Source organism: Meles meles, chromosome 7 (assembly GCF_922984935.1).
Source record: "Meles meles chromosome 7, mMelMel3.1 paternal haplotype, whole genome shotgun sequence".
Taxonomy (NCBI): domain Eukaryota; kingdom Metazoa; phylum Chordata; class Mammalia; order Carnivora; family Mustelidae; genus Meles; species Meles meles.
Window position 1 is genome coordinate 7,065,242 of NC_060072.1, and position 25,218 is coordinate 7,090,459.

General features: G+C 47.5%; 2 protein-coding genes across 3 annotated transcripts in view; one reads left to right on the top strand and one right to left on the bottom strand.

Annotated features, from left to right (window-relative positions):
* The window catches only part of ACO2 (aconitase 2), a 54,804-nt gene extending 40,810 nt beyond the window's left edge, over positions 1-13,994 (bottom strand). Inside the window, exon 1 of the mRNA XM_046013570.1 lies at positions 13,902-13,994. Coding sequence (XP_045869526.1) covers positions 13,902-13,937 — 36 coding nt within the window. The 5' untranslated portion in view covers positions 13,938-13,994. The remainder of the gene's footprint in view (positions 1-13,901) is intronic.
* A 305-nt stretch (positions 13,995-14,299) lies between these two features.
* Positions 14,300-24,082, top strand: PHF5A (PHD finger protein 5A). Of its 2 annotated transcripts, none has more exons than XM_046013576.1 (4): positions 14,300-14,516; positions 14,950-14,973; positions 15,692-15,864; positions 23,427-24,082. In XM_046013576.1, exons 1-4 carry the CDS (start codon positions 14,465-14,467, stop codon positions 23,514-23,516), a joined length of 339 nt encoding a protein of 112 aa, XP_045869532.1. In that variant the 5' UTR covers positions 14,300-14,464; the 3' UTR covers positions 23,517-24,082. The 2 variants fall into 2 exon arrangements, with proteins under 2 accessions (XP_045869532.1, XP_045869533.1); XM_046013577.1 differs by having other exon boundaries at positions 14,368-14,516; positions 15,692-15,858.
* Positions 24,083-25,218: the final 1,136 nt, after the last annotated feature.

The following is a 25,218-nucleotide window of genomic DNA, read 5'->3' on the forward strand; positions in this document are numbered from 1 at the left end:
ATCCATTTTTTCTTCTTTTTTTTTTCCCCATTTTACATTTTATCCATTTTGTGGAATACTGTAACACTTTAGGAAAAATCTCTAAGATTCACTGTTAAGTTATAGATCAAACACACAGCAAATTGCTTTAACATTGTTTCTATATGTACTGCATGTTCACAGGCATGCACTTAAGAGGACATACACTGGGGCGCCTGGGTGGCTCAGTGGTTTAAAGCCTCTGCCTTCAGCTCAGGTCATGATCTCAGGGTCCTGGGATCGAGCCCCACATTGGGCTCTCTGCTCGGCGGCAAGCCTGCTTCCTCCTCTCTCCCTCTCTGCCTGCCTCTCTGCCTACTTGTAATCTCTGTCAAATAAATAAATAAATAAATCTTTAAAAGAAAAAAAAAAAGAGGACATACACTGATCTGCTGTTACTCCTGGGGAAGGAGATAAGTTTAGGAAAGGGCTGGCAGAAAGAAAGATTCCAGATTTATCAAGAGTATTCAGGGGCACCTGGCTGGCTCAGTCAGTGAAGCATGCAACTCTTGATCTCTGGGTTCTGAGTTTGAGCCCCATGTTGGGTGTAGAGATTACTTAAAAAAGGGGGGGGTCAAATGTTTATAAGAATGTCCCCATTGTTGGAGTACCTGGGTGCCTCAGTCAGTTAAGCATCTACCTTCAGCTCAGGTCACGATCTCAGGGTCTTGGGATCGAGTCCCCCTACTGGGCTCCCTGCTCAGCGGGGGGTCTGCTTGTCCCCCGTCCCAGCTCCTGCACTTGCACATGCTCTCTCTCTCTCTCTCTCTCTCAAATAAATAAAATCTTTAGGAAAAAACAAAAAAGAACGTCCTCATTGCTGCTTTTATGATTATAAATACACATATTATTGTACATGTTTTTAATCTGGATTGTAAACATTTAAAAACATTAGAAAGAAATATACCAAATGTTAACAGTCGTTATCTCTGGGTAAAGGTGGGGTATTACAAATATTTATAGGTAACTTTTATGATATTCTCTATACTTCTGTATTTCCAAGATTCCTACAATGGGTAATTACCTTCATAAACAAGAAAAAAGTTAAGAAATCAATTTTACCTTAAAAACAGGTATTACTGGGGCGCCTGGGTGGCTCAGTGGGTTAAAGCCTCTGCCTTCGGCTCAGGTCATGATCCCAGGGTCCTGGGATGGAGCCCCGCATCGGGCTCTCTGCTCTGTGGGGAGCCTACTTCCTCCTCTCTGTCTGCCTGCCTCTCTGCCTACTTGTGATCTCTGTCTGTCAAATAAATAAATAAAATCTTTAAACAAAACAAAACAAAACAGGTATTACTGAGTCCTACAATATGCCAACCACTGCGGTTGGGGGTCAAGTAGTCTGGATCAGTGTGTGTTTGTTTGTTTGTTTGTTATTTATTTATTTATTTATTTGACAGAGAGAGAGAGAGAGACATCGAGAGAGGGAACACAAGCAGGGGGAGTGGGAGAGGGAGAAGCAGGCTTCCTGCTCAGCAGGGAGTACAACTCGGGGCTCAATCCGGGGACCCTGGGATCACGACCCAAGCCGAAGGCAGATGCCCAACAACTGAGCCACCCAGGCACCCCTGGGTCAGTGTTGTTTAAAGAAGGATGATGATTTGTGGGCATATTAAAAAAATAAAATAACCTACTAAGATTTTGTTTTTCTTTCCTAAATCCAAAAGCAAAACATACTCAAATGCTCAGTTCCACCTGGCCTTGGGACCCAGAAACATTCCTGAGATCACTCGTAAGGCCCACCAACCCAGATGTTGCAACAACCAGAAAACCGGAAAATTGTTTCCCATACCTGGAGCCCAAGTCTCAGGTCTTGTGAAATTCTCATGGGTACATACCAGGCCCTTATCTAGAAGGGGTACTTTCACTAAGTCCTCACCCTCCACTTCCTCTGGAACAAAGGAGCCTAGAGCAGGGCTGAGCAGAAACCTCTCTTGGGCCACCTCCCTGAGCCCCTGATTGAATAGGATGGGAAGCTCCGTTTCTTCCAGAAAGCCTATTCCACTGCTGGACAGTTCTAATACTTTCCAACCGCAACAACTGCTTCTTATACTGAACTGAAACATGCCTCAGTCACATCAGAACTCAGATTCCGGCACTGGAGACTCTGTCGCCAAGAGGCCACACTTAGCATCTAACGGTCACCTTCTCTCCTCTAAGTGGGGCCAACCTTCCCAGGCCGCAGTCAGGGCTCAACGAAAGCACCTACAGGAAGTACCCAGTCCAGTGCCTGACACATGACAGGCCACACTTCCTAGTCCTGCCCTTTGGAACCAGATCAAATGAGCCTCGTCACTCTTCCACATTTCAGCCTTTCAAATCCTTGAAAACCTTAATCGTGTCTTCAACAGTCTAAGCATCCACACGGCATTTCCGCTGCTACCAAACAACTCCCTAATTTTACACTTGGGTGGGAGTCTCCCATAGCAGCCAGATGCTCACAGATCTGTTTCGGAGTAAACAGCTGTCAGCGGTCACCTGCTCTGTGCCAGCTACTCTGCTAAACCTTGCTGTACAAAGCTCAGCCTCCCTAACTGCCCTGAAGCTGCACAGGCCCAGAGACAGGAAGTGGCCGGCCTAAGGTCACCCAGCGGGGAACCTACAGGGCCCCTGGTCTTCTGTGGTACAGAAGTGGTACTGTGCTGCAGAAAGTGTTTCCCAGCCTCTGCTCTGGCCCAAGAGCCAGGCAGGCCCAGCCCTCAGTGGGGGGGCTACTGGTCCCAACTGCTAAACCAAAGTGTCTTTGGTGGAGTCTGGCTCCTGGGTCTCGGTAGTGCCCCTCCCTTACTGTGTAAGATCCAAATCTCCAGGGCTCCAAGGGAGTAAGGGGGGCACCGCTGATCCTGCATTTACGGACACAGAACAAATTCTGAAGGAGGAAACGTACCCAAAGTGGACCCCAGTGGGGAGCCTGGCAAGAAATGAAAAGAAACAAAACAAAACTGTGCCAGGCAAGATCACAAAAGTTATCTTCTATCACCTTCCCAACAAGTGTGCCCAAGTGGGATTGTTACAGGCCAGGCAGTCCCTCGTACAGGGAGAAAATGGGAGACTCAGGCAGATGAGAAAGTAAATTCCACTAAACTGTAAGCGCCCTGAAGGCAGAAAACCTGTCTAGTCACGTTACCATGCATACTCAGAGCCTAGAACAATATCTGATACACAGAAGTTGAAAAAATACTTGGTGATGAGAGAGACAAAGGCACAGCCACAAGCTGAACACAAGCCGCCTCATCATGCTTTCAAATTCACATTGTGAGTGCCTCTAGCCAAGGTGCTGAGCTGGCCACGCCCATTTACAGAAGCAAGGCATTCGGAAAGGGGATCCACGCCGTGGCACGTTATGTGCTTACCCACTCCAAACTCCGGCCTTCCCAACTGGCCAAGGTCAGACATGCTACTCTCCCTTCCCAAAGGACACAAGTCTTCCCTTGGAACCGTCTGTATCAAGAGAACAGTCCAAACCAAAGAGACCGACATATTCTCGGCCAGGAGGCCAGCCTGACCTCTCATCCACCCGGTGAGGCAGGGCACGTGCCAGCACTGCCTTCGGGAGCCACATGTCGCTGAGCACCAGAACTCGGAGCAAGCCAAGAAGCAGAAGTGGCTGAGCTGTCCCAACAGGCTGGGCTCCTAGAAGATGCCTGGTCTCTTGAGGAAGCTGCTTCAGCAAGAGACAAAGCGGCCACCAACCCCATGCAGTCCTGTCGAGGGCCACTGTGGAAACACTCCAACCCGTGCCAAGTCAAAGAAAGGGCATCCACTCTAAAGCCAGATGGATCTGGCTTACAATCTCGGCTCCCCTAGCCACAGGACCTCAGACAAGGTTTTCCACCTCTCTGAGCCTCAGTTTTCTTTATTTTCTATAAAATGGGGTAAAAGAGCAGAGGTTTTTGTGAGATTTACAAAGAATATACTGCTTGTAAATGTAGAGAAAAAAAAATCTAGAATGATAAAACACAAAATTCCTATCAGTGTTTGCCTTTGGGGACTGGAGTGGAAAGAGGGTTTTTATGAATACAATGACTATTTTTATGAATACACTACATTCTTTAAGGAAAAAAAAATATAAGCAAAGCACAGAGCTCAGTCTGGATTCCTGACAAGCATTCAGTACATGTAGGCTACCACTCACTTCTCCCCGGAGGGTATGTTGCGGCTAACCCACTGCCTGCCTGTGTATTACAGAAACGACGAAGCGGTGCTGTTTCCCACCACGTCCTCTACCCCCTTCCTAGCTCACAAAGACCAGGGGCCCCAGAGCAGGTCCCAAGCACCAGGGCCGCACATCGCAGCAATGGGACTGAAAAGGTCTCCTCTATCCTCTCATGCTGCCCGGGCATCCCTAACACGAGGCCGTCCAACCGGTGCCCAGGGGTGGGGGAACGCGCTACCTTACAAGGCAGCCCATTTCAACAGCAGGATGACTTCACAGTCTCAGCAGGGTAAGACCCCTGGTTCCTCTGACCATGACCTTCAGTAGCCTTCAGGCTCACAGCTGTTAGCTTGGAACAGCTGGGCCGTTCCGGCAGGGAAGCCTCAGGCAGGCTCTGGCTAGGTGGGCCACAAGGAATGCCTGTCAGCCAGCACCCTCCGAAGCAGTAGCATCTTCCCACACCTCTGCTGCCTGGAACAATTCTCTCCCACCCCTGGGAGGTGACGCTGGCCTCCTCTCCAGAGCTAAACAATTCCCCCCCTCCCCCAGGAGACAATCAGCTAGCTTGGTTGCTAGGCAACTGGCAGGCACAAAAGGTGATGCAGTCCTTTTCAGAGGCTTGGGAAGGGGGCAGGGAGCTGTGTTTCTCCAAGTCAGCTGGCGCTCCTGCGCACGCGTGCGTGGGGGGGCGTGCACACATGTGCGTGTGTAAGGCCAGGGAGGGGTTCTTTAAGGAACTGTTTGATAGATTCACTCATCGGCCCACTTGTCCTTTGCTGCTGGTGGCAGGGGCAGAGACGCCAGGCACACTGTGAACTGCATACAAATCTGAGCCCGATTCCAGTCCCCGGGGCAAGCTGCCCGCTAACACACTCAGGAAGGGCGGCTTCTGCGAGCTCAGTAGGCGGCCTGTGCGGCTCCCGCAAGGAATAAAGCTGCCTCTGTGGGGCTCAGCCCTCTGGCCTCGCCCTCTGAGGCCTGGCTGGTATCTGGGGCAGGAGGCAATCAAGGCCCCAAATAAACATAGAGCCGAGCAGGGCAGGGAGCCAACTGAACTGTGTCCCCTGCATTCAGCCTCCTCCACACAGGTCTGCTTTCGACTCTCCAGCCCCCGGAGGGAGTACTCTGAGGAAACAGTTCAGCAGAGTGGTCAACAGCCTGGGTTCTGCAAGCAAACAAATCTGCATTCAAAATCTGGCCGGGCCGCACACTAGCTGTGCCCTCAGACAAGCCGCTCAGCCCCTCTGATTCTCAGGCTAAAGACATCCGCTTCTTAGGGCTGTTGTGAAGGGTAAACGAGGCAGTCTTTGTAAAATAAGACCTAGTTCGGCGACTGGTATCTCTAACACCAGCGATGCGTGTGGCACAGACTAAACACGTCCCCAAGACACCTAAGTTCCACGATGGCCCAGCTCACCCCTTCCCTCCCTGCTTCAGGCCAGCGTGCTGTGAAGTTGGGAAGTGGCCTCCTCCTCACCAGCCTATGAGCTCTTCCACAGGCAGGGCCCCTGTCTTAAACCAGCTCTACAGCTCCCTCAATGAACAATTAAGAACAACACGAATGTCCAGCAGAAGGTGAAGGAACCCAGCGACACAGCACAAAGTGCGGGGGATTAGAGGGGCTTCTGAGACCCCTTGGGTCCTCCTGCAGCCGGCCCCAGAATTCAAGCTCCCCATCAGAAGCTGTCCCCAGTCTCTCTCTCTGCAGGATAGAAGCAGAAATACTCCCACTGGGCCCAACTTCTCCCAGGACCCAGACTTTGAAGATGAAAATACTACAAACGTGGGGAGCCTGGTTGGTTCAGTCGGTTAAGCATCTGACTTCGGTTCAGGTCATGATCTCGGGGTCCTGGGATTGAGCCCCGCATCGGGCTCCCTGCTCACCGGGAAGTCTGCTTCTCCCTCTCCCCTGCCCACGCCCCATTCACGCTCCCACGCTTGCTCTCACTCTCAAATAAATAAATAAAATCTTAAAAAATATTTATTACAGGGGCGACTGGGTGGCTCAGTGGGTTAAAGCCTCTGCCTTCAGCTCAGATCATGATCCCAGGGTCCTGGGATCAAGCCCCGCATCCGGCTCTCTGCTCCGCGGGAAGCCTGCTTTCTCCTCTCTCTCTGCCTGCTTGCGATCTCTGTCTGTCAAATAAATAAATAAAATCTTAAAAAAAAAAAAAAAATATATATATATATATATATATATTACAAAAGTAATTGTAAAGCTCACTTTCCCAAAGTTGCACTTCAACTTAGAGAATAAAATCGGGAAGCCGACAGATTCATTTCCACCTCTTCTCCCAATGCTCACAGCAGCACCTGAAGGGTTTCCCTGAACTACCACATACCTGAAGTCCATGGAGATTAGGGGAGGTATAAGCAGTTTCCCTAGAGCCAGTCTTTTTTTTTTTTAATAAAGATTTTACTTGTCAGAGAGAAGCAGGCAGAGGGAGAAGCAGGCTCCCCGCTGAGCAAGAAGCCTGATGCAGGACTCCATCCCAGTACCTGGCATCATGACCTGAGCCAAAAGCAGATGCTTAATGAGCTAGTCTTTTTTAAACACAAGAGCTCAGGATAAATGCCAAGGCAATGGAGGCTGGAAGCCATCTCCAGGGCCAGAGACAGAGACTAACATTTACCAAGGGCCCGTTCCCTGCACCAGATTTGCCCTGGGAACTTTACACATACAGTCCTACTTAATACTCACAACTATTCTAGGAGGGAGAAGGTACTAATAAGCCCATTTTACAGATGAGAACACTGAGGCTCTAGAATGTTAACTACACTGTCCATGGCCCCACAGCAAAGACGGAATTCCAGACCTCGCTCCAAAACTGGTGCCCTTTCCTTTGATCCAAGTTTTGCAGAATGAACCCAAGAAAACCATTATCCATGCCTTCTGGGACCCCCGAAATAAAGAACAGTGTCTATAGGTTCATTCAGAAATAATCTGAGGTGGGGCGCCTGGGTGGCTCAGTGGGTTAAAGCCTCTGCCTTCAGCTCGGGTCATGATCTCAGGGTCCTGAGATGGAGCCCCGCATCGGGCTCTCTCAGCGGTGAGCCTGCTTCCCCCTTTCTCTCCGCCTACTTGTGATCTCTCTTTGTCAAATTAAAAAAAAACTTTAACAACAACAACAAAAAAGAATCTCAGGGAAAAATTTACCCCTGTTTTCAATGTTAGAAAGGACATATTCCTTTAAAAAAAAAAGTATATTTTTCAAAGGGCCTATTCCTACAATAACATCAAAAACTATTCACAAATGTTTACAGTGTATTAGAGCTTAAAGAACTTCTCAAATATTATTAAGCCTTCAGAACCCTTAATGGAGGGTAGCAATTAACAGTCCTATTTTGTAAATGTATAACCTGAGGGCTACAGAGGGCTGAAACCTTGAAACCACAGGTTAGGGTAAGGACAGCAAGTCCGTGGCAGAGGAAGTCTCTCTCAGGGTTCTGATATTCTTTGTGCTTTTTAAAGAATGCAAGCAGCCTTCCTGTAGTCCCTCCTGTCCTGCATACTGAGAGGCCCAGGGGCTACCCCTGCTTTCCAAACAAGGTACAGGGAAAAACAAGTGTGTCAAAGAAAGCCAGAGCCAACAAAGACCACTCAAGCATCAACACTCACTTGAAATACTGACCAGATGCTCTTTGGGAGGCACCAGGTAACAGAAAAAGGCCTCAACAGAGAGAACAGTGCTCATTTCGGAAATGATGCTCGTACTCAAGTGAGGGACGACCCCTGGGCAAAACACCTGACCCCATCCAGCTTCCTCACCTGTGAAATACGGGTATTTGTTGAGAGCTGATGGAAGGATCACGAATTTATGAACGAACTTTGGCCACGTTACAAGTACTATCCAAACATATAACTACCAAAGTCAGGTTCACCCATCCTTCAGTTACTCAGACCACGAACCTAGGAGTCATCCTTAATAATTCCCTATCCCTCACACTCCACGTCCAACGGATCCAAAATATCCCCACTACCAGAACCCTAGTCCCAGATACCATCACCACTCCCTGGATGATTCCAACAGCCCGCACTGGTCTCCCTACCTTCTGTGTCCCACTGTGGTTCACCATCCATGCAGCAACAAGGATGATTTTCTTCAACCATAAATCAGATCCTGTCACTCCCTGGTTTAAAACTTTCCTGGGGGGCGGGGGGGACAAAACCTTCCAGGGGATTTTGTTCCACCTAGGGTAGAACCCAAGCCTACATGACCTTGGCCCCTACCTCTTGTTTAGACCTTCCTCTCAACTCCTCAGCCACACTGGCCTTACTTCTTCTTTTTAAAAAGATTTTATTTTTAAGGGGTGCCTACTTTGGTTTAGGTCATGATCCCAGGGTTCTGGGGTCGAGCTCCACATTGGGCTCCCTGCTCAATGGGGAGCCTGCTTCTCCCGCTTCCTCTACCTGTCACTCCCCCTGCTTATGCATTCTCTGACAAGTAAATAAAATCTTAAAACAAGACAAAAAAAGATTTTAAAGTAATCTCTCCACCCAACATGAAGTTTGAACCCACAACTCCAAGATCAAGGGTCACACATTCCATCAACTGAGTCAGCCAGGTGCCCCGATATGATCCTTATTTCTTATCTTCAACACACTAAGCTCATACCTGTATCAGGTGCTTTGCACATGCTGCTCCTACTTGAAATCTCTTCTCCCAGAACACTGAAGGGCTGGTTAAGCATCTAGTTGCAAACTGCCTTCGGCTCAGGTCATGATCTCGGGGTCCTGGGATTGAGCTCCACGTTGGTCTCCCTGCTCTGCGGGGAGTCTGCTTCTCCCTCTCCCTCTGCCCTTCCCCTCACCCACTCACACTCTCTCCCTCTCAAATAAATCTGTTTTTTTTTTTTTAAGGTTTTATTTACTTGAGAGAGAGAGAGAGAGAGAGTGAGAGAGGGAACACAAGCAGACGGAGTGGGAGAGGGAGAAGCAGGCTTCCCGCTGAGCAGGGAGCCCAATGCGGGGCTGCATCCCAGCACCCTGGGATCAGGACCAGAGCGGAAGGCAGACACTTAACAACTGAACCACCCAGGCACCCCTATAATAAAATCTTAAAAAAAAAACCACAACAATACGGAAGGCTGCCTTCTTGTCATTTAAGTAGCAGTTCAAATGTCACCTTTTCTGCAGGGCCTTTGCCACCCACCCCCGTTAAAGCCATGTCACATGCCCACGCTGACCCTCTCTACCACAGGCTCCTATTCTACCTTTCTGGTCGCACTTAGTAGCTACAATGTTGTCTACTTGTATATCTTCTGTTCACCCAGAACTACAAGATAAGAGCCACTATTCTTGTTCCCTGCTGCACTCGCAGAGTCTAGAATAGTGTTAGCCATATACTGAAGCTTTCAATGAACATTTTGGAAACAGCTAGTTCAAAAGGCAACAATGCGCTCCCCTAGTTCTCAAGATGGTGACTCTAATCCCTCTGCCCAAAGTTTAGACTCGAAGTTTGTTGAAGTTTGCTTACTCCTCCGTTCAATCATTCATTCATCTACTCAACTCCAGTCACCAGCTGACTACGGGATACCCGAGACCGGACTACAGTGACATGCAACCAGAATGACCCATTTCCTAATTCCCAAGGTGGTGATGGTGGTGCTTGTTTTAACCTGGTACTTGATAGAGAACTTAACTTCTGCCAAATCTGTCAGACTGCATTGTAGTTAACGGCCATCTCGGATTTGCATGTGAGGTTACATGATGAGGAACTCAGCAACTCAGCACCTCAAGGCAAAACCAAAGACCTAAGAAACAGATGTGCAAGCACCCAACCCCTTTTATCCACCATCCACAGTTGTGTGCACACAAATAAAAAATAAACACCAGAGAGTAAATGGGGCTTTTCAAAATGCTGACCTCCATTTTTTTTCTCTGTTTCTAACCTTACAAGCTGGTGGCAGGCACTGTTAAACAGTGGAACACTTTCGGAGCACCTGGGTGGCAGTGGGTAAAGCCTCTGCCTTTGGCTCAGGTCGTGATCTCAGGGATCGAGCCAGGGATTGAGCCTGGGATCGAGCCTTGCGTTGGGCTCTCTGCTTGGGGGGGTGGGGGGGCAGCCTGCTTCTCTGCCTACTTGTGATCGCTGTCTGTCAAATAAATAAATAAAATCTTTAAAAAAAAAAAAATTAAAACAGGGGCGCCTGGGTGGCTCAGTGGATTAAGCCGCTGCCTTCGGCTCAGGTCAGGATCTCAAGGTCCTGGGATCGAGCCCCACATCGGGCTCTCCGCTCCGCAGGGAGCCTGCTTCCTCCTCTCCCTCTGCCTGCCTCTCTGCCTACTTGTGATCTCTCTCTCTGTCAAATAAATAAAATAAAATCTTAAAAAAAAATTAAAACAAACAAACAAACAGTGGAACACTTTCAACTTAAGGAAATCTGTTCTCAGGTAAGGAAGCATTAACAGTACCCTGGTGGATAGGCTGAGTCTTGACACCAAAGGGAAACAGTATAGCACAGGTTTATTTCATGTTACTTAGCTTAACTGCACTTAATTATATAGCCCTTACTAGGTACAGGGAGGGTTCTAGTTTGCAACTATAATACAATAATCAAATAAACCAGATGTACTATCATTATCTGTATCTTACCGGTGAGGGAACAGGTACAGAGAGGTCAAGTAATCTGCCCAGTCATGGCTGGGGAGTCCCGGAACCCAGTTCTTAAGCATCATACTGTGTTTCTTCTCCAATCCTGTTTCTTCGTCTATTAGAGCCAATAGGTCTGCCTTATCTCACAGCATCATGTGGGATTACTGGCACACGGTAAGATAAATGTTAGGTACTCCTAATGGCAGTAGAAACTGCCATCATTCTAGTATTTACCTTCACCTTTGGTCCAGCTAAGGGCAGGAGAAAAATATTTTGGCTGAGAAAGATTTTCAAGGCCCTCTGCAGGAAAACACATTCTATATAATATAAACACATTCTATATAATAGAATATAGTATGGTAGAAAAATAGAGTAGAACTTCCACGAGAATGGCAACTGTCTGATTTGCTTATCATTGTATTTGAAGCAAGTGGTGGGTACTCAATGAATATGCACGGAATGAGGTTGGAATCAATTGAATGCATGGACAGGGTTCTGCAGACATGACAACGAAAGCAGCACCATCACTTCTCAAATGTAGCTAAATACAAAAGAGGTAAATTTACAAGGTTCTCAGAGGACAGTGTTAGCAGGTCATTAATTAAGATAGCTTGGCTACTGAGAGGCAGTGTGGTATACTGCTTTTCATTCATCTTAGCTGAATGAACAAGGACACCTGGATTTTAATCCCTGACTCTGCTACTGGAAGTCACCCAGGCTCCCAAGGTCTTAGGTTAACCATCTGTAAAAGAGGAGGATGGACTACACGATGATCAAAAACAAATACATTCCATTTTCTTATCACTTCATAACAATCTGAATGGAACCAAGTACTCCATAAGCACTTGTCAATGAAGATCATCCCCAGTGATCTGTCAGGTGAGGAAACTAGAATCCAAAAGTAATTTGCTCAAGGTCACAGGGTCAGGAAAGAATATGAACTATGGCCCAGATCTCTTTCTATACTGGCCTAACACTAAAAGCTTTCCAAAATCCTTTTTCAGTTCAAAAATACTGTGATACTGGGGCACCTGGGTGGCTCAGTGGGTTAAAGCCTCTGCCTTCGGCTCAGGTCATGATCTCAGGGTTCTGGGATCGAGCCCTACATCGGGCTCTCTGCTCAGCAGGGAGCCTGCATCCTCCTCTCTCTCTCTGCCTGCCTCTCTGCCTACTTGTGATCTCTGTCTGTCAAATAAATAAATAAAATATTAAAAAAAAAAGTGACCTCCATCTTGAAAAAAAAAAAAATACTGGGGCGCCTGGGTGGCTCAGTGGGTTAAGCCGCTGCCTTCGGCTCAGGTCATGATCTTAGGGTCCTGGGATCGAGTCCCGCATCGGGCTCTCTGCTCAGCGGGGGGCCTGCTTCCCTCTCTCTCTCTCTGCCTGCCTCTCTGCCTACTTGTGACCTCTGTCAAGTAAATAAATAAAATCTAAAAAAAAAAAAAAAAAAAATACTGTGATATTGTCCTCTCTTCCAAGATCACTAAATCTGTAATCATTTAACCATCAAATAATATTGCCTGACTTCACTACATCATGGGGCAGCAGGATCAGGAAAAAAACAACTACCTTTCTTTCTACATCATTAACCTAGAAAATCAAAAGTTCTAAAGAGAAAATAAGGGCAAACCGCTTGTCTTTGTCCAAATTTGAGAGATCAGAAGTATTTAAGACAAATGATGATTTCGTTTTAAACCATATGGTCTAAATTTAAGCAATGTGGGCACCTGGGTGGCTCAGTGGGTTAAAGGCTCTGCCTTCAGCTCAGGTCATGAACCCAGGGTCCTGGGATCGAGCCCCACATCGGGCTCTCGGCTCAGCGGAGAGCCTGCTTCCTCCTCTCTCTCTGCCTGCCTCTCTGCCTACTTGTGATCTGTCTGTCAAATAAATAAATAAAATCTTTAACAAAAAATAAATAAATAAATAAAATTTAAGCGATGTGATTAAAAAACACAAAAACAAACCCTAGTAACACAATGCTTCCTGAGAGTATAGCACATAACTTCTTTAATTTTATAATCAAAGCTATACCACTTGATTCAAAGCAGATTCACAAAGTTAAATGTAAAAGGTTGTCAGAGAATGTCTACTTTATTGCTTGCTTTATTTTTATTAATAAAATACATGCTTGACATTGAAACCTTCCATAACACCTTCCTAGTGTTATCAAGTTAGGAGTGAAGAAAACCATCTGGCAGTGACAGTCAATTTTCTAGATGGTTCCTAACAGAAGAGTCAAGGTCAAACTGTTGAGTCTCTTTATCCTCCTACCTCCTAAATGAAAAGCAACTGAGCTCAAAATACTCTATGCTTGTGCTCTCACAAATACAGTGTCAGCTCAAGGATCACACTCTGGCTTACAGAAGACAGGCTGACATGAACAAGAACAAAAGGGTAAACAGGGCAGATGCTCCAAACAGCACCTCGGTGACACTCAAGAGAGCACAAACTTTCACCTACTTTCTAGCAGTTTTGTAGCCTATCCAATGGGAATTATATCACCAGATGATTATATGAATCAAATGATAAGATGAGGAACTAAAACAGTCTTGCAATCTTGCAAAGATGAGAGACTACTGCTACCATTACTATTTACTATGTCCGGGCCAAGAAAGTCCCCTCGCATTCTTGGCTGTATGTTCCGCAGGATCCTTTGGAAATGGAACAGGGCACCAGTCTCGTCTACAGTCTCCGGGCCTGGCAATCGTAGAAGCCCCTGGCTAGCAGGACTCTGCTGCCAAGAGATGAGAAGTGAGGCCTTCAGACTCTGGGCCTAGCGGGCTCCACAACGACCGCGCCCCCCAGTCACCTTGTCCTCACCTTGAGGGACGGAAAGACACCCTACAAGAGAGCGGAGTGGAGTCCTCAGAAAGGGGTGCCTCCACTCTTCACCTGACAGCCGCTGCTCGGACCTACGCTTCTACGGGGCGGGGACAGGACTGGGAGAGCGGAGCCGGGGACGCCTTGACCTCGGGCGCGGGAGGAGCGGACACCCGCGCTAGGCCCGCGGCCCGGACAGGTCCACGAAAAGTCTGCGGGAGGTCGGGCCCGCCTCGCCTTGCCTCGCCCACAGCCGCAGGCTCAGTAGGAGGCTCCCCGCCCTCGTGAACCCAGAGGGCCCTGAGCTCGCTCACCTGCAGCCGGGTCACCAGTAGGCTGTAAGGCGCCATTTTGTGCACTGACAAAGATGAGGTCGCGTAAAGATGACGTGAACCACGGCGTATTTAAAGCTTTGGGGCAGAGGCGTGGCCTGGAAGAGAGACGCGTAACGGTAAAGGCGGGGCCTCGGTAGAGGGACGAGAGCGCCGGGAGCTCATTGGGCGGAGCTCCCGTGTTAGAAACGGAGGCCTTAGAGGAAAACAGCTGCATAAAAACACTTGCGGAAGAAAATACCAGACACACAGATGTGCTATCGAAGGGCAAATTTCAGTTGTCTCTTCCATCCAAATCTGGGAAAGGCAATTTTTTTAATGAGTTCCATGCATCTGCCAGGACCTGGCATCCAAGCCCCGACCCAAACTCCTCTATTTTATAACTTAAGGCTTAGATCACGCGAGAGCGAGCGCGTGCGAGCGAGCGCGAGCGGGTCTTGATGAAACCTGGAGAACCAATCACGGCGACCGGGGGGCTGGAAAATGGAGGTTAAAGGTCGGACGGAAGTTCTCTAAGCTTCCGGTGGCCGGCCTGCGCTGGAGCTATGGCTAAACATCATCCGGATTTGATTTTCTGCCGCAAACAGGCTGGTGTTGGTGAGGCAGCTTCCTGCCCCCGGCTGTCAGGGTGGGGATGGTGTCAGGAGCTGGGGGGTGGGAGGTGGTCAGAGGTTCCCATCTCATCCTTAGGGTTTTGTCTTCGAGGCGCCACGTTTCCCGCCTCACGGTTGGTAGCATGGGAGCGCGCGCATTTGTGGTCCCTGATGCAAAGAGGGGGCGGGGGCGCGCGTGCTGGGAGTCAGGCGGGCGGCCGGAGTGAGGTCCGAGGAAGCTCAGATTGCCCAGGACCTGGGAGCGGTCCGAGAAGGGTTTGGGTTTGCTTCGGATGGAAGCTTACGGTGAGGGGTAGATGGATAGGAGCCCTTAGGGCTCACTGCAGTCCCTGCTGTGTCGCCACCGGAGACTCGAGGATCTTTCCCCTCTTCGTCAAAATCAATTCTAATTGTCTTTACCATCTTTGATCTTGCAGCCATCGGAAGACTGTGTGAAAAATGTGAGTGAAACACCCCACTCCTTCCCCTCACAGTTTGTGTAAAGCCAGCAGACGGGCATTTCCGGCAGTGCCACAAAGAGGGTTTTGGGTAGATGTGCCTGGAAGTTTGTGAACATTGAGTACCAGGCTGCAGCCAAAGCCCTCTCCATCTCTCCATTGCAAACTTGCACATTTTAAACATTATGTTTGGGTTTTGTTTTTTTTTTAATATTTTATTTATTTGACAGAGAGAAATCACAACTAGGCAGAGAGGCAGGCAGAGAGAAAGGAGGAAGCAGGCTCCCGGCAGAGCAGAGAGCCCGATGTGGGGCTCGATCCCAGGACCCTGAGATCATGACCTGAGCCGAAGGCAGTGGCTTTAACCCACTGAGCCACCCAGGCGCCCCTATGTTTGGGTTTTCGAGAAAATCTGTAGCTTTGGCCAGGAGATAGCCTGACCCTGTCCCCAAACGACCCATACACAGTTCTTTGCCAGTAATGATGGAGACTTCTTGTCTATGCGGTGATGTTCTAACCTCTTTCTATATTAGTCGGTTCACTTTCGCGTTGAAGGGATTGAGATGGACGCGGGGTTAGCTGAGTTTTGGAATACCCAAATAGAGGGTCCTAAAGTCATTAGCGGGTGGAGACCACTGTATTTTCCCCATAGCAGGAGCAGGGCAGTAGACTTAAGGAGGTACTTGTATGTGGGCGTAATTCCATTCTCTCTTCTTCCCAGGTGATGGCAAGTGTGTGATCTGTGACTCCTACGTGCGTCCCTGCACCCTGGTGCGCATATGTGACGAGTGTAATTATGGCTCCTACCAGGGGCGCTGTGTGATCTGCGGGGGCCCTGGAGTCTCGGACGCCTATTATTGTAAGGAGTGCACCATCCAGGAGAAGGATGTGAGTGTACGCTAAGCTTTCCATCTGATCTTTGCTGCTTTTATTTAGTAACTTGCCAACCAGGGCCAACTCCTATGGCCCGTAGAGATTACTATGTTCAGCTAGGCACGCAGGTTATAATTTCCTCAAGTTCTGTGAGGGCAGCTGGGTGTCGTCCAATAAAAGGCAGTTATTTTGCATCAAGGGCTGAAATGCAACAGAAGCAAAAACTTTGTCAACATCAGCAATTTGGAGAGCCCTCTCTCTACTCCTTTGATGTCTCTCTCTAATTATTCTTTTTTTTTTTTAACAGCTTATTTATTTGACAGAGATCACAAGTAGGCAGAGACAGGTGCAGAGAGGGGAGGGGGAAGCAGGCTCCCTGTTGAGCAGAGAGCCCGATGCAGGGCTCGATCCCAGGACCCTGAGACCATGACCTGAGCCGAAGGCAGAGGCTTAACCCACTGAGCCTCCCAGGCGCCCCTCTGATTATCCTTCTTCAGAAACAATATCCTGCCTTTGTGAGTCCAGGCACAGTGCACAGTATGTAATAGCTGCTCAGTCATTTTCTTTCCTATCGTGAAAGATTGAGTGGATGTGGTGACAGTTGAATTTGGGACACCTCAAGTTGATTTCCACTTTAACTGGCTAAAGAATGCCTTTGGGCTGATAGTGCAGGATTGTGATTCTGTCTCATGACGTTTTTGCTCCTTGACATTGTGTAGTGGCGGTGGCTAGTTATTCAGTTCTTTTAGTCAAATGCCAGGATAGGGCGCTTTTAGATCTATAATAAAAGCAAGTTTTACTGTTTTTTGTTTAGGTTGGAAGCAGGAGCCTTCTTAGAGGGTGGGGACTATGAATCTGCTTGTTTTCTTTTATATGACACACTAAAAAGTGTGGAGACGCCTGGGTGGCTCAGTTGGTTAGGCGTCTGCCTTCGGCTCAGCTCATGATCCCAGGACCATTTATTAGCTGAGTGACAGACTGTAAAATGGGGATAACGTGGGACGCCTGGGTGGCTCAGTCAGTTAAGCGCCTGCCTTTGCCTGACGTCATGATCCCAGGGTCTTGGGATCGAGTCCCACATTGGGCTCCTTGATCAGCGGGGGGTGGGGGGGGGCCTGCTTCTCCCTCTGCCCGCTGTGCCACTCCTCCTGCTTGTGCTCTCTCTCTGACAAATAAAATCTTTAAAAAAAATTTTTTAAGTGTCATAATAGTATCACTAATAGAAGGTCCCTGGTTACCTAAATCTAGGGTAAGGCAAAAGATAGATGAGGGATGCCATGGTGGCTCAGTAGAATGAGGAGCCAACTCTTGGTTTCAGCTCCTGTCATGAGCTCAGGGTCCTGGAATCCAGCTGGGGTCAGGCTTGCGCTCAGCAGGAAGTCCGCTTGAGGCTTCTCTGCCCCTGCCCCCCCCGCTCCTCCCCCCTCTCATGGGGGCACATTTTCTGTCAAATAATAAGTCTTTGGTTTTTAATTCTCTCTCTTTTTGTAAGATTTTACTTGACAGCGAGACCAAGGGTGCTCGTGTGCACACACAGGTGCGTGCCTGCACAACAGCCCCAGCAGGGGGAGCTGCAGAGGGAGAGGGAGAAGCAGGCTCCAGGATGCGGGGCTGGTTGGTAGGATCCAGACCGGAGCTGAAGGCAGATGCTCAGCTGACTGAGCCACCCAGGCGCCCCTCAAATAAATCTTAAAAGAAAAAAAAGACACATAATTTTTAACGTTCCCACGTACACAGTAGGTAGTTTATAGATGTCATCCTTTATTCTTCACAAGAACTGTGTTAAATAGGGATTATTGTTACCCCTTTTTTTTTTAGATTTTATTTATCAGAGACAGAGCGCGCGCGCGCGCGCGCGCACAAACAGGGAGCAGCAGGCAGAGGGAGAAGCAGGTTCCCTGCTGAGCAAGGAGCCCCATGTAGGACTCCATCCCAGGAAGCCAGGATCATGACCTAAGCCAAAGGCAGACACTTAACTGACTAAGCCACCCAGGCGTCCCATGTGATCCCCATTTTACAGTCTGTCACCAGCTATTAAATGGCAGGCGCAGATTGTCTGACTAAACCTCATGGTGTCCCCATTACACCTTATCATCCTTTCGTAAGTGCTTCTGGGAGGATGTGCCCATGTTGAGCAGAAACACCCAGCCTCCTGAGTCTGTGTATTTGGAGCCTGTTTAGCCCCAGGAAGGGGGACGTATCTGGCCAGATGAGACTATTTCTTACACCATTACGTCTTCAGATTTTTTAGGGAGGTGAGAAAGGACATAGATAAAATCCCAAAAACATAATTTCAATTGGTGATTTGAACATTACCCTGTCCTGAACTCTGATTTGCATTTATCTTTGTGTGTCAAAAGCATATCTTTATCCATCTGACCCACCAACTGGGTTGTACGCCATTAGAGAAAGGACCTTGGTTTCACTATTTGTCTCTCTCTTCCCACGTTCTTGGTATAGTGTCTGGTATGTATTACAAGCATGGTCCCCATTTTGGTGCTTCCTCTGTAAGCCATCCCTAGTAGTGCCCCATGTAAAGTGTCTGGTATACAGTAAGTATCTGATATTTATAGTCTGTAAGCAGTGAAACCACGGGACGGCAACAGCAACGATGAGAAAACATGAACAGTTCTTAACTAGCTAGAGTCCATAAGGACAACATTTTTTTGAACGTGTGCATGGTTGTAGCTGGAGTTCTTGTCTGGAATAAGCTTGTAACCAGAGCACTTAATAGAGGTTAATTACCGTCTGACTTGTCTGCATGTGGTGCGTGAACTGATACCTTTGGATCTTTGTGCTTCGTTCCGTTCCTGAGAATTATTCTAGACATCACTCCGTCTACTTCACAACGTACAGGAGTGTTCTGAGGATACTTGAGATGGTGTCTAGCTTACGTTTACTCAGCAGTAGTTTCCAAAGGACACAGAGCAGTTTAGTGACATGATCCAGCCTCTCAGCCTACAGATCTTCATGGAGATTAAGTCCCTCAGACTTTTTTCCTAGGCAGAAATCCTGCCATCAAAGCAAGCCAGAGTTCTCATCCTCCTTCTTCTTCCTGCCATTTTCATAATTTATAAGGGAATTAGACCCGTGGACTAACTGGGTGTTCTCACTTAGTTTTTCAGCATCAAGAACACTCAGGAGTCTTGTCGGGGCCACTGCTGCCAGAGGACTCATTTGTAGTTTCTTACAGTGCACCGTCCTACTGATCTGATGTCTCCTTACCCCTCGATTTATCTCTTTTACTTGCATTTTCGTCAGCTCTCCCAACCGGAAGACAAGGAGAATAGCCACTAACATTCGTAGAGCTCTTGCTGTGTGCCCCAAGCTGTGCTGAATGTTCCTTTCCAACAGGGCTTTGTGATACGAACGAGAGAATTAAAGCTTCCAGATGTTCAGCAGCTTGGTCCAAGGTCACATGGCTAATCAGTGGCAGATCCAGGCCTAGAACCCGAGTTGTCCGGCTCCCCGTTTCTCAGGTTTCTCATTTCACTATTGCCCCCCCCAAGAGAAAAGTTAAAATTCAAATTATATTTTCTCTCTAAGAGAGAAATTAAGTCCTAAGGAATAAGATTTCATTGGGTGAGGATAAACACAAACTGCTAATATCGAAGATGGTTTCAACACCTTTAAGAATGGTCAGAGTCAAAGCATTTCCTCAAACCAGTGCACTGTGTTACTCTTCTCAGGGTGGTCAAGGATGTGCCTCTCCCTCTCGCTATTTACATCATTCCCTTCCCCCTGTTTAGTGATAGCAGAGCCGTTAGACTGGAAAAAAAGATAAAACTTGGTACTTTTCAAAATTAATTCAGAAATTTACCTCCCTTACAACTTCTTTTTTGTCGTTGTTGTTAAGCTTTTATTTATTTCTTTGACAGAGATCACAAGTAGGCAGAGAGGCAGACAGAGAGAGGAGGAAGCAGGCTTCCCACTGAGCAGAGAACCCGATGTGGGGCTCCATCCCAGGACCCTGGGATCATGACCTGAGCCAAAGGCAGAGGCTTTAACCCACTGAGCCACCCAGGCACCCCTCCTCCTTACAACTTCTTAAACCATGGGAAGGTTTTGGTTTTTGCCTCTGGGAAGCCCGAGTAGTAAAAATACCAGACTAGGAGGGAAAAAGTCCATGTTCAAGTCTTTGCTTTTGCTGCAAACATGTGGGTAGCATTGGGGAATTCTCTCCAAAAAGGAAGTAATATCCCTGTTACTTCATGGATGCAGTTATAGAGAGCTTAAAGGCCTTTCAGATGGAAAACATGGTACTATTGTTAAGGTCCCAACGAATGTGCAGTGTGCTTTTCACAGTACTGTTATTCACAAACAGTTGTCAAAAGAATGAACAACATGTGGGGGCCTGGCTGGCTCAGTAAAGCATGTAACTCTTGATCTCAGGGTCTTGAGTTTGAGCTCCATGTTGGGCAGTAGAGTTTAACTTAAAAAAACAAAACACGGGCACCTGGGTGGCTCAGTGAGTTAAGTGGCTGACTTAATTTCAGCTCAGGTCATGATCTCAGGGTCCTGGGATCGAGCCCCAGGTCAGTCGCCACCTTCAGTGGGGATTCTGCTTGAGGAAGCTCTCTCCCTCTCCACCCCGCTCCTGGTCAATCCCCCCCCCAAAAAAAAAGATAAATCTCTCTCTTTTTTTTTTTTTAATTTAAATTAAAAAAACAGGCACCCAGGGGCACCTGGGTGGCTCAGTGGGTTAAAGCCTCTGCCTTCAGCTCAGGTCATGATCCCAGGGTCCTAGGATTGAGCCCCACGTTGGGCTCTCTGCTCAGCAGAGAGCCTGCTTCCCCCTCTCCCTCTGCCGGCCTCTCTCCCTACTTGTGATCTCTGCCTGTCAAATAAATAATAAAATCTTTAAAAAACAAAAACAGGCACCTGGCTGGCTCAGTCAGTAGAGCATGAGACTCTTGATCTCCGTGTTGTAAATTTGAGCCCCATGTTGGGTATAGAGATTACTTACAAAGAAAACAAAACTTAAAAAACAACAACATATTTAATTTCAGTTAATAAAGCAGATCTTGCCACAAGCACCTATTTCATAATTCTTTGCTATCATTTGCAAGAAATTAAGATGTGGGCCCACTTTCAGTAATTGTATTTTTTTTTTTTTTTTTTTTAAATATTTTATTTATTTATTCGACAGAGAGAGATCACAAGTAGGCAGAGAGGCAGGCAGAGAGAGAGAGAGAGGAGGAAGCAGGCTCCTCACCAAGGAGAGAGCCGGACGCGGGGCTCGATCCCGGGACCCTGGGATCATGACCTGAGCCGAAGGCAGAGGCTTTAACCCTCTGAGCCACCCAGGTGCCCCTCAGTAATTGTATTTTTATTTTTAAGATTTGCTGCTTTGAGAGAGCGAGCACAAGCAGGGAGGAAGGGCAGAGGGAGAAGCAGACTCCCCACTGAGCAGGGAGACTGACATGGGCGTGATCCCAGGATCCCAAGATCATGACCTGAGTCAAAGGCAGACCCTGACTGAGCCCCCCCCGCGGGTGCCCCAGTTATTGTGTTTTTCTGATCTCAAATTTTTTTTAATTGCCTTTTCCTACATTTCAGTTTGTATAGATTTCCATTTGGTGTGTTGTATTTTGGTAATGATAAGTGTTGGATTTAAAATATTACTTGGGTTGCCTGGGTGGCTCAGTCAGTTAAGCTTCAACTCTAGATTTTTTTTTTTTTAAGATTTTATTTATTTATTTGACAGAGAGATCACAAGTAGGCAGAGCTGAGCGGAGAGCCCGATGTGGGGCTCAATCCCAGGACCCAGAGATTGTGACCTGAGCCGAAGACAGAGGCTTTAACCCACTGAGCCACCCAGGTGCCCCAAGTATTTTTTTTTTTCCGAAGATTTTTTTTTTTTTTTTTTTAGATTTTATTTATTTATTTGACACAGAGAGATCACAAGTAGGCAGAGAGAGAGAGGAGGGAAGCAGGCTCCCCGCGGAGCAGAGAGCCCGATGCGGGGCTCGATCCCAGGACCCTGAGATCATGACCTGAGCCGAAGGCAGCGGCTTAACCCACTGAGCCACCCAGGTGCCCCCCGAAGATTTTTTATTTATTTATTTGACAGACAGAGATCACAAGTAGGCAGAGAGTGAAGAAGGGAAACAGGCTCCCTTCTGAGCAGAGAACCCCATGCGGGGCTCGATCCCAGGACCCTGGGATCATGACCTGTGCCAAACGCAGAGGCTTTAACCCATTGAGCCACCCAGGCACCCCACCCCAAGTATTTTACAAATATCCCCTAGCTGGGGCGCCTGGTAGAATCTGGGGATAAGTCAGTAAGGCAATAATAAGCCTAAACAGACTATCCTAGCACAAAATTTCATAGCATCTCTAAGGATAAAGAGCATAGAGCACCCGGGCCACGTCCACCATAAGAGGCAGGTTCACCCTCATTTGTACCAGAACTTTCAGTACAGATTACACAGCCTGAGTTCACATCGGGAGCTGTTGGTCGGGCTGGGCCTACTCCCTGGCTCCCTCAGCACACTGAAACTCGTCAGACGGCAGTCCTCTAAGTAATACATACTACATGTTTTTAGAAAATAATGAGATGTTATTGTTGGCTTTGTGTGTTCCTAGAGATTTTTGTATGGGGTTGATACTGGTCCCCCAAAAGAGGTATCACCTAAGTTAGAAATGCGACGTCTAAGAACTTGATCAGTTAATTCATTCTAAAGTCCAGTGTCCCAGGGAGCAACCTCCTTTGACAGCAGTTTTTAATAAAATCAGGCCTGTGACGGTTTTATTCTAGTAGCATCTTCCCCAATTCTCCCATCATCCCCGAGCAACTTACGTAGTCATCATTTCTGCAGAACACAGCTTCCCAGGGGCTTCACTGAAACCACTCAAGCTCACAGAATGGCCAGGGGAACATGTCATTACAAATCAGAGTACAGACCCTTTAGTAGCCTTGGGGCAGTCTTCCCCCAAGACCGTGTGTCAAATGAAATGAATTAATAAAGACACATCAAGCCCTATGGTATTTGACATGTAATGTACTATCTCCTAAAGCCTGTAGGTTTTTTGCCTTGGTGGTCTTCTCTTTCTTGAGATAGTGGAGGAGAGCTAGAAAGCTTGATCTGTAGAGGATCATTACAGGTTTTTTACCTCTCACTCGAAGAAAACCCTTTGGAATCTTAACAGTTAAATTCTACCTCAGCTACATCATATTAGTGACAGAGGTGGGCTGAGAATCCAGCATTCTAAGTGTAGGCCTCCCTGGCTGGAGAGTGGAATAAACTCTTGATGATTGACTAGGATAACTGAACAGATAAGGTAAATGGCCAAACCCACTGATCCAAAAGTTATTTTTTTTTTAAAGATTTTATTTATTTGACAGTCAGAGATCACAAGTAGGCAGAGAGACAGGCGGGGGCAGAGGGAAGCAGGCTCCCTGCTGAGCAGAGAGCCCGATGCGGGGTTCGATCCCAGGACCCCGAGATCATGACCTGAGCCAAAGGCAAAAGCTTTAACCCACTGAGCCACCCAGACGCCCCCTAAAAGTTATTTTTATCTTCAGTCCCTCTCAGTTCAGACTCAGAGTCTTTTAACAACTTCTCTATCCTATTTTCCAGAGAGATGGTTGCCCAAAGATTGTCAACTTGGGGAGCTCTAAGACCGATCTCTTCTATGAACGCAAAAAGTACGGCTTCAAGAAGAGGTGATTGGTGGGTGGCCTCTCCGCCCCCATCCCAGCTGCTGCAGCTGCCAGAAAAGATAGCGACCACCACCAGCGTAGAGGGAGGAGAGCCCTCATCCACGGGCCCCCCTCCATTTTCCTCCTCCTACCCGGACACGTGATAGCGACGGAAAAGGAATCTTCAGACCCCACTGTGGCAGACCAGAGCAGAGAAAAATTGATGGAATGGCTCATGGGTTTTCTTGAACTCAAGAAACAAGCGTGTTTTCCAAATGGCTATGTTCTCTCTATACCAAGAGCTGCTGCTGCTGTTGCTTTAACACCAAGAGCTTCTGAAACAGGAATGATACCATCTCGGTCTTCTGTTTGAGGAATTAACGATGACGCTACCGCAGTGAGAAGCCTGTTCTTGGCAGCAGCCCTGATGGAGGAGACATCTGCCGGGTGGGGGGCAGCTCTCGAACAATCAGCGTGGGCGCTGAGTCTGTAACACTTAGCAGGTGCTGCCTGTTCATGTTATTTTCCTTCTAAGAACTTGGAAACCCTTTCTGTTGCTGTTGTGTTAATAAAGCAGGTGTTTCTTTTCTGGTACTCGGTCACAGTCCCCATTTAAGTTTGGCTCTAGGAATTTATTTTAGGCACCCAGGAATTTGTGTTCAGGATAGACGACTTGGGATTCATCAACCACCGTGTTCTCTTAGTGTTGCTGGAAGGGATTCTGAACCATCGGTGCCCTTTGTTACAGATAAATCAAGGTTGTTTTTAAAAGCTGTTTTTTTCTTCCTGTTCAACTTTAATTTGAACTGAAGAAATGACTTCTGATCATGGTCGCAGGAATGAGACAAAATGTGTTCAAATTGATGAGTTCAGAGAACAGAAATTGGTTGATTCGTTACACAAAGTGGACATATAGTTATGTATTTGTCTCCCCCCCACCTTTTTTTAAGTAAATGCACAGGATAAAGGCAAATCCAGACATACTCTTTACCCTAACACATCTATACGTTTTGCCTACTAGAGGTCATCAGCAGGTTATCCGAAAGAGGCACAAACATAATTTGAGGCTTAACTCAAGTGGTCTTTGACACCATGGACTTGAAACAGGTTTTGAGTCCTGAGGAATACTGGGGTTTAGTCCAAGTGACACTGAAATTTAGCAGCGAAGCCAAGGAAGAAAAAATTACAGTCTTCTGACCATTTGTCAGAGCTTTGGTTAGAATCAACAGAACCCCTGATTAATTGGGATATATTGAGGGTCAAAAATTAAAATATAAAATAATCTCTGCCTTCAAGAAATTTCATGATGAGGGGCACCTGGGTGGCTCATTGGGTTAAAGCCTCTGCCTTCAGCTCAGGTCATGATCCCAGGGTCCTGGGATCGAGCCCCCCATGGGCCTCTGCTCAGCAGGGAGCCTGCTTCCCTCTCTCTCTGCCTACTTGTGATCTCTCTGTCAAATAAATAAAATTAAAAAAAAATTTTTTTTCATGATGAAGGCAGCCAGAAACATCTTAGAATAACTCAAGGAGGATGCACAAAGGAAGGTCCTTAGCCCAGGTTGGGGGCACCTCTGGAAAACCAGCGGAAGTTCATAGCCAAGGCGGGTAACGGTAAAGCTTTCCCATCTCCTCTCCTACTGCTCCTCACAGTCTAGCCACTGGGGCTCATTTCAGTTCCTCAACTGCCGGTTTCCTTCCCGCTCAGTACTTTTTACCTATTAAGCGCTCCC

Coding starts and splice junctions, on each gene's coding strand:
- PHF5A (XM_046013576.1), top strand. CDS start 14,465: ATGGCTAAACATCATCCGGATTTGATTTTCTGCCGCAAACAGGCTGGT. Junction 14,974..15,691: donor CGGAAGACTGTGTGAAAAAT/GTGAGTGAAACA, acceptor TCTTCTTCCCAG/GTGATGGCAAGTGTGTGATC. Junction 15,865..23,426: donor TCCAGGAGAAGGATGTGAGT/GTACGCTAAGCT, acceptor CCTATTTTCCAG/AGAGATGGTTGCCCAAAGAT.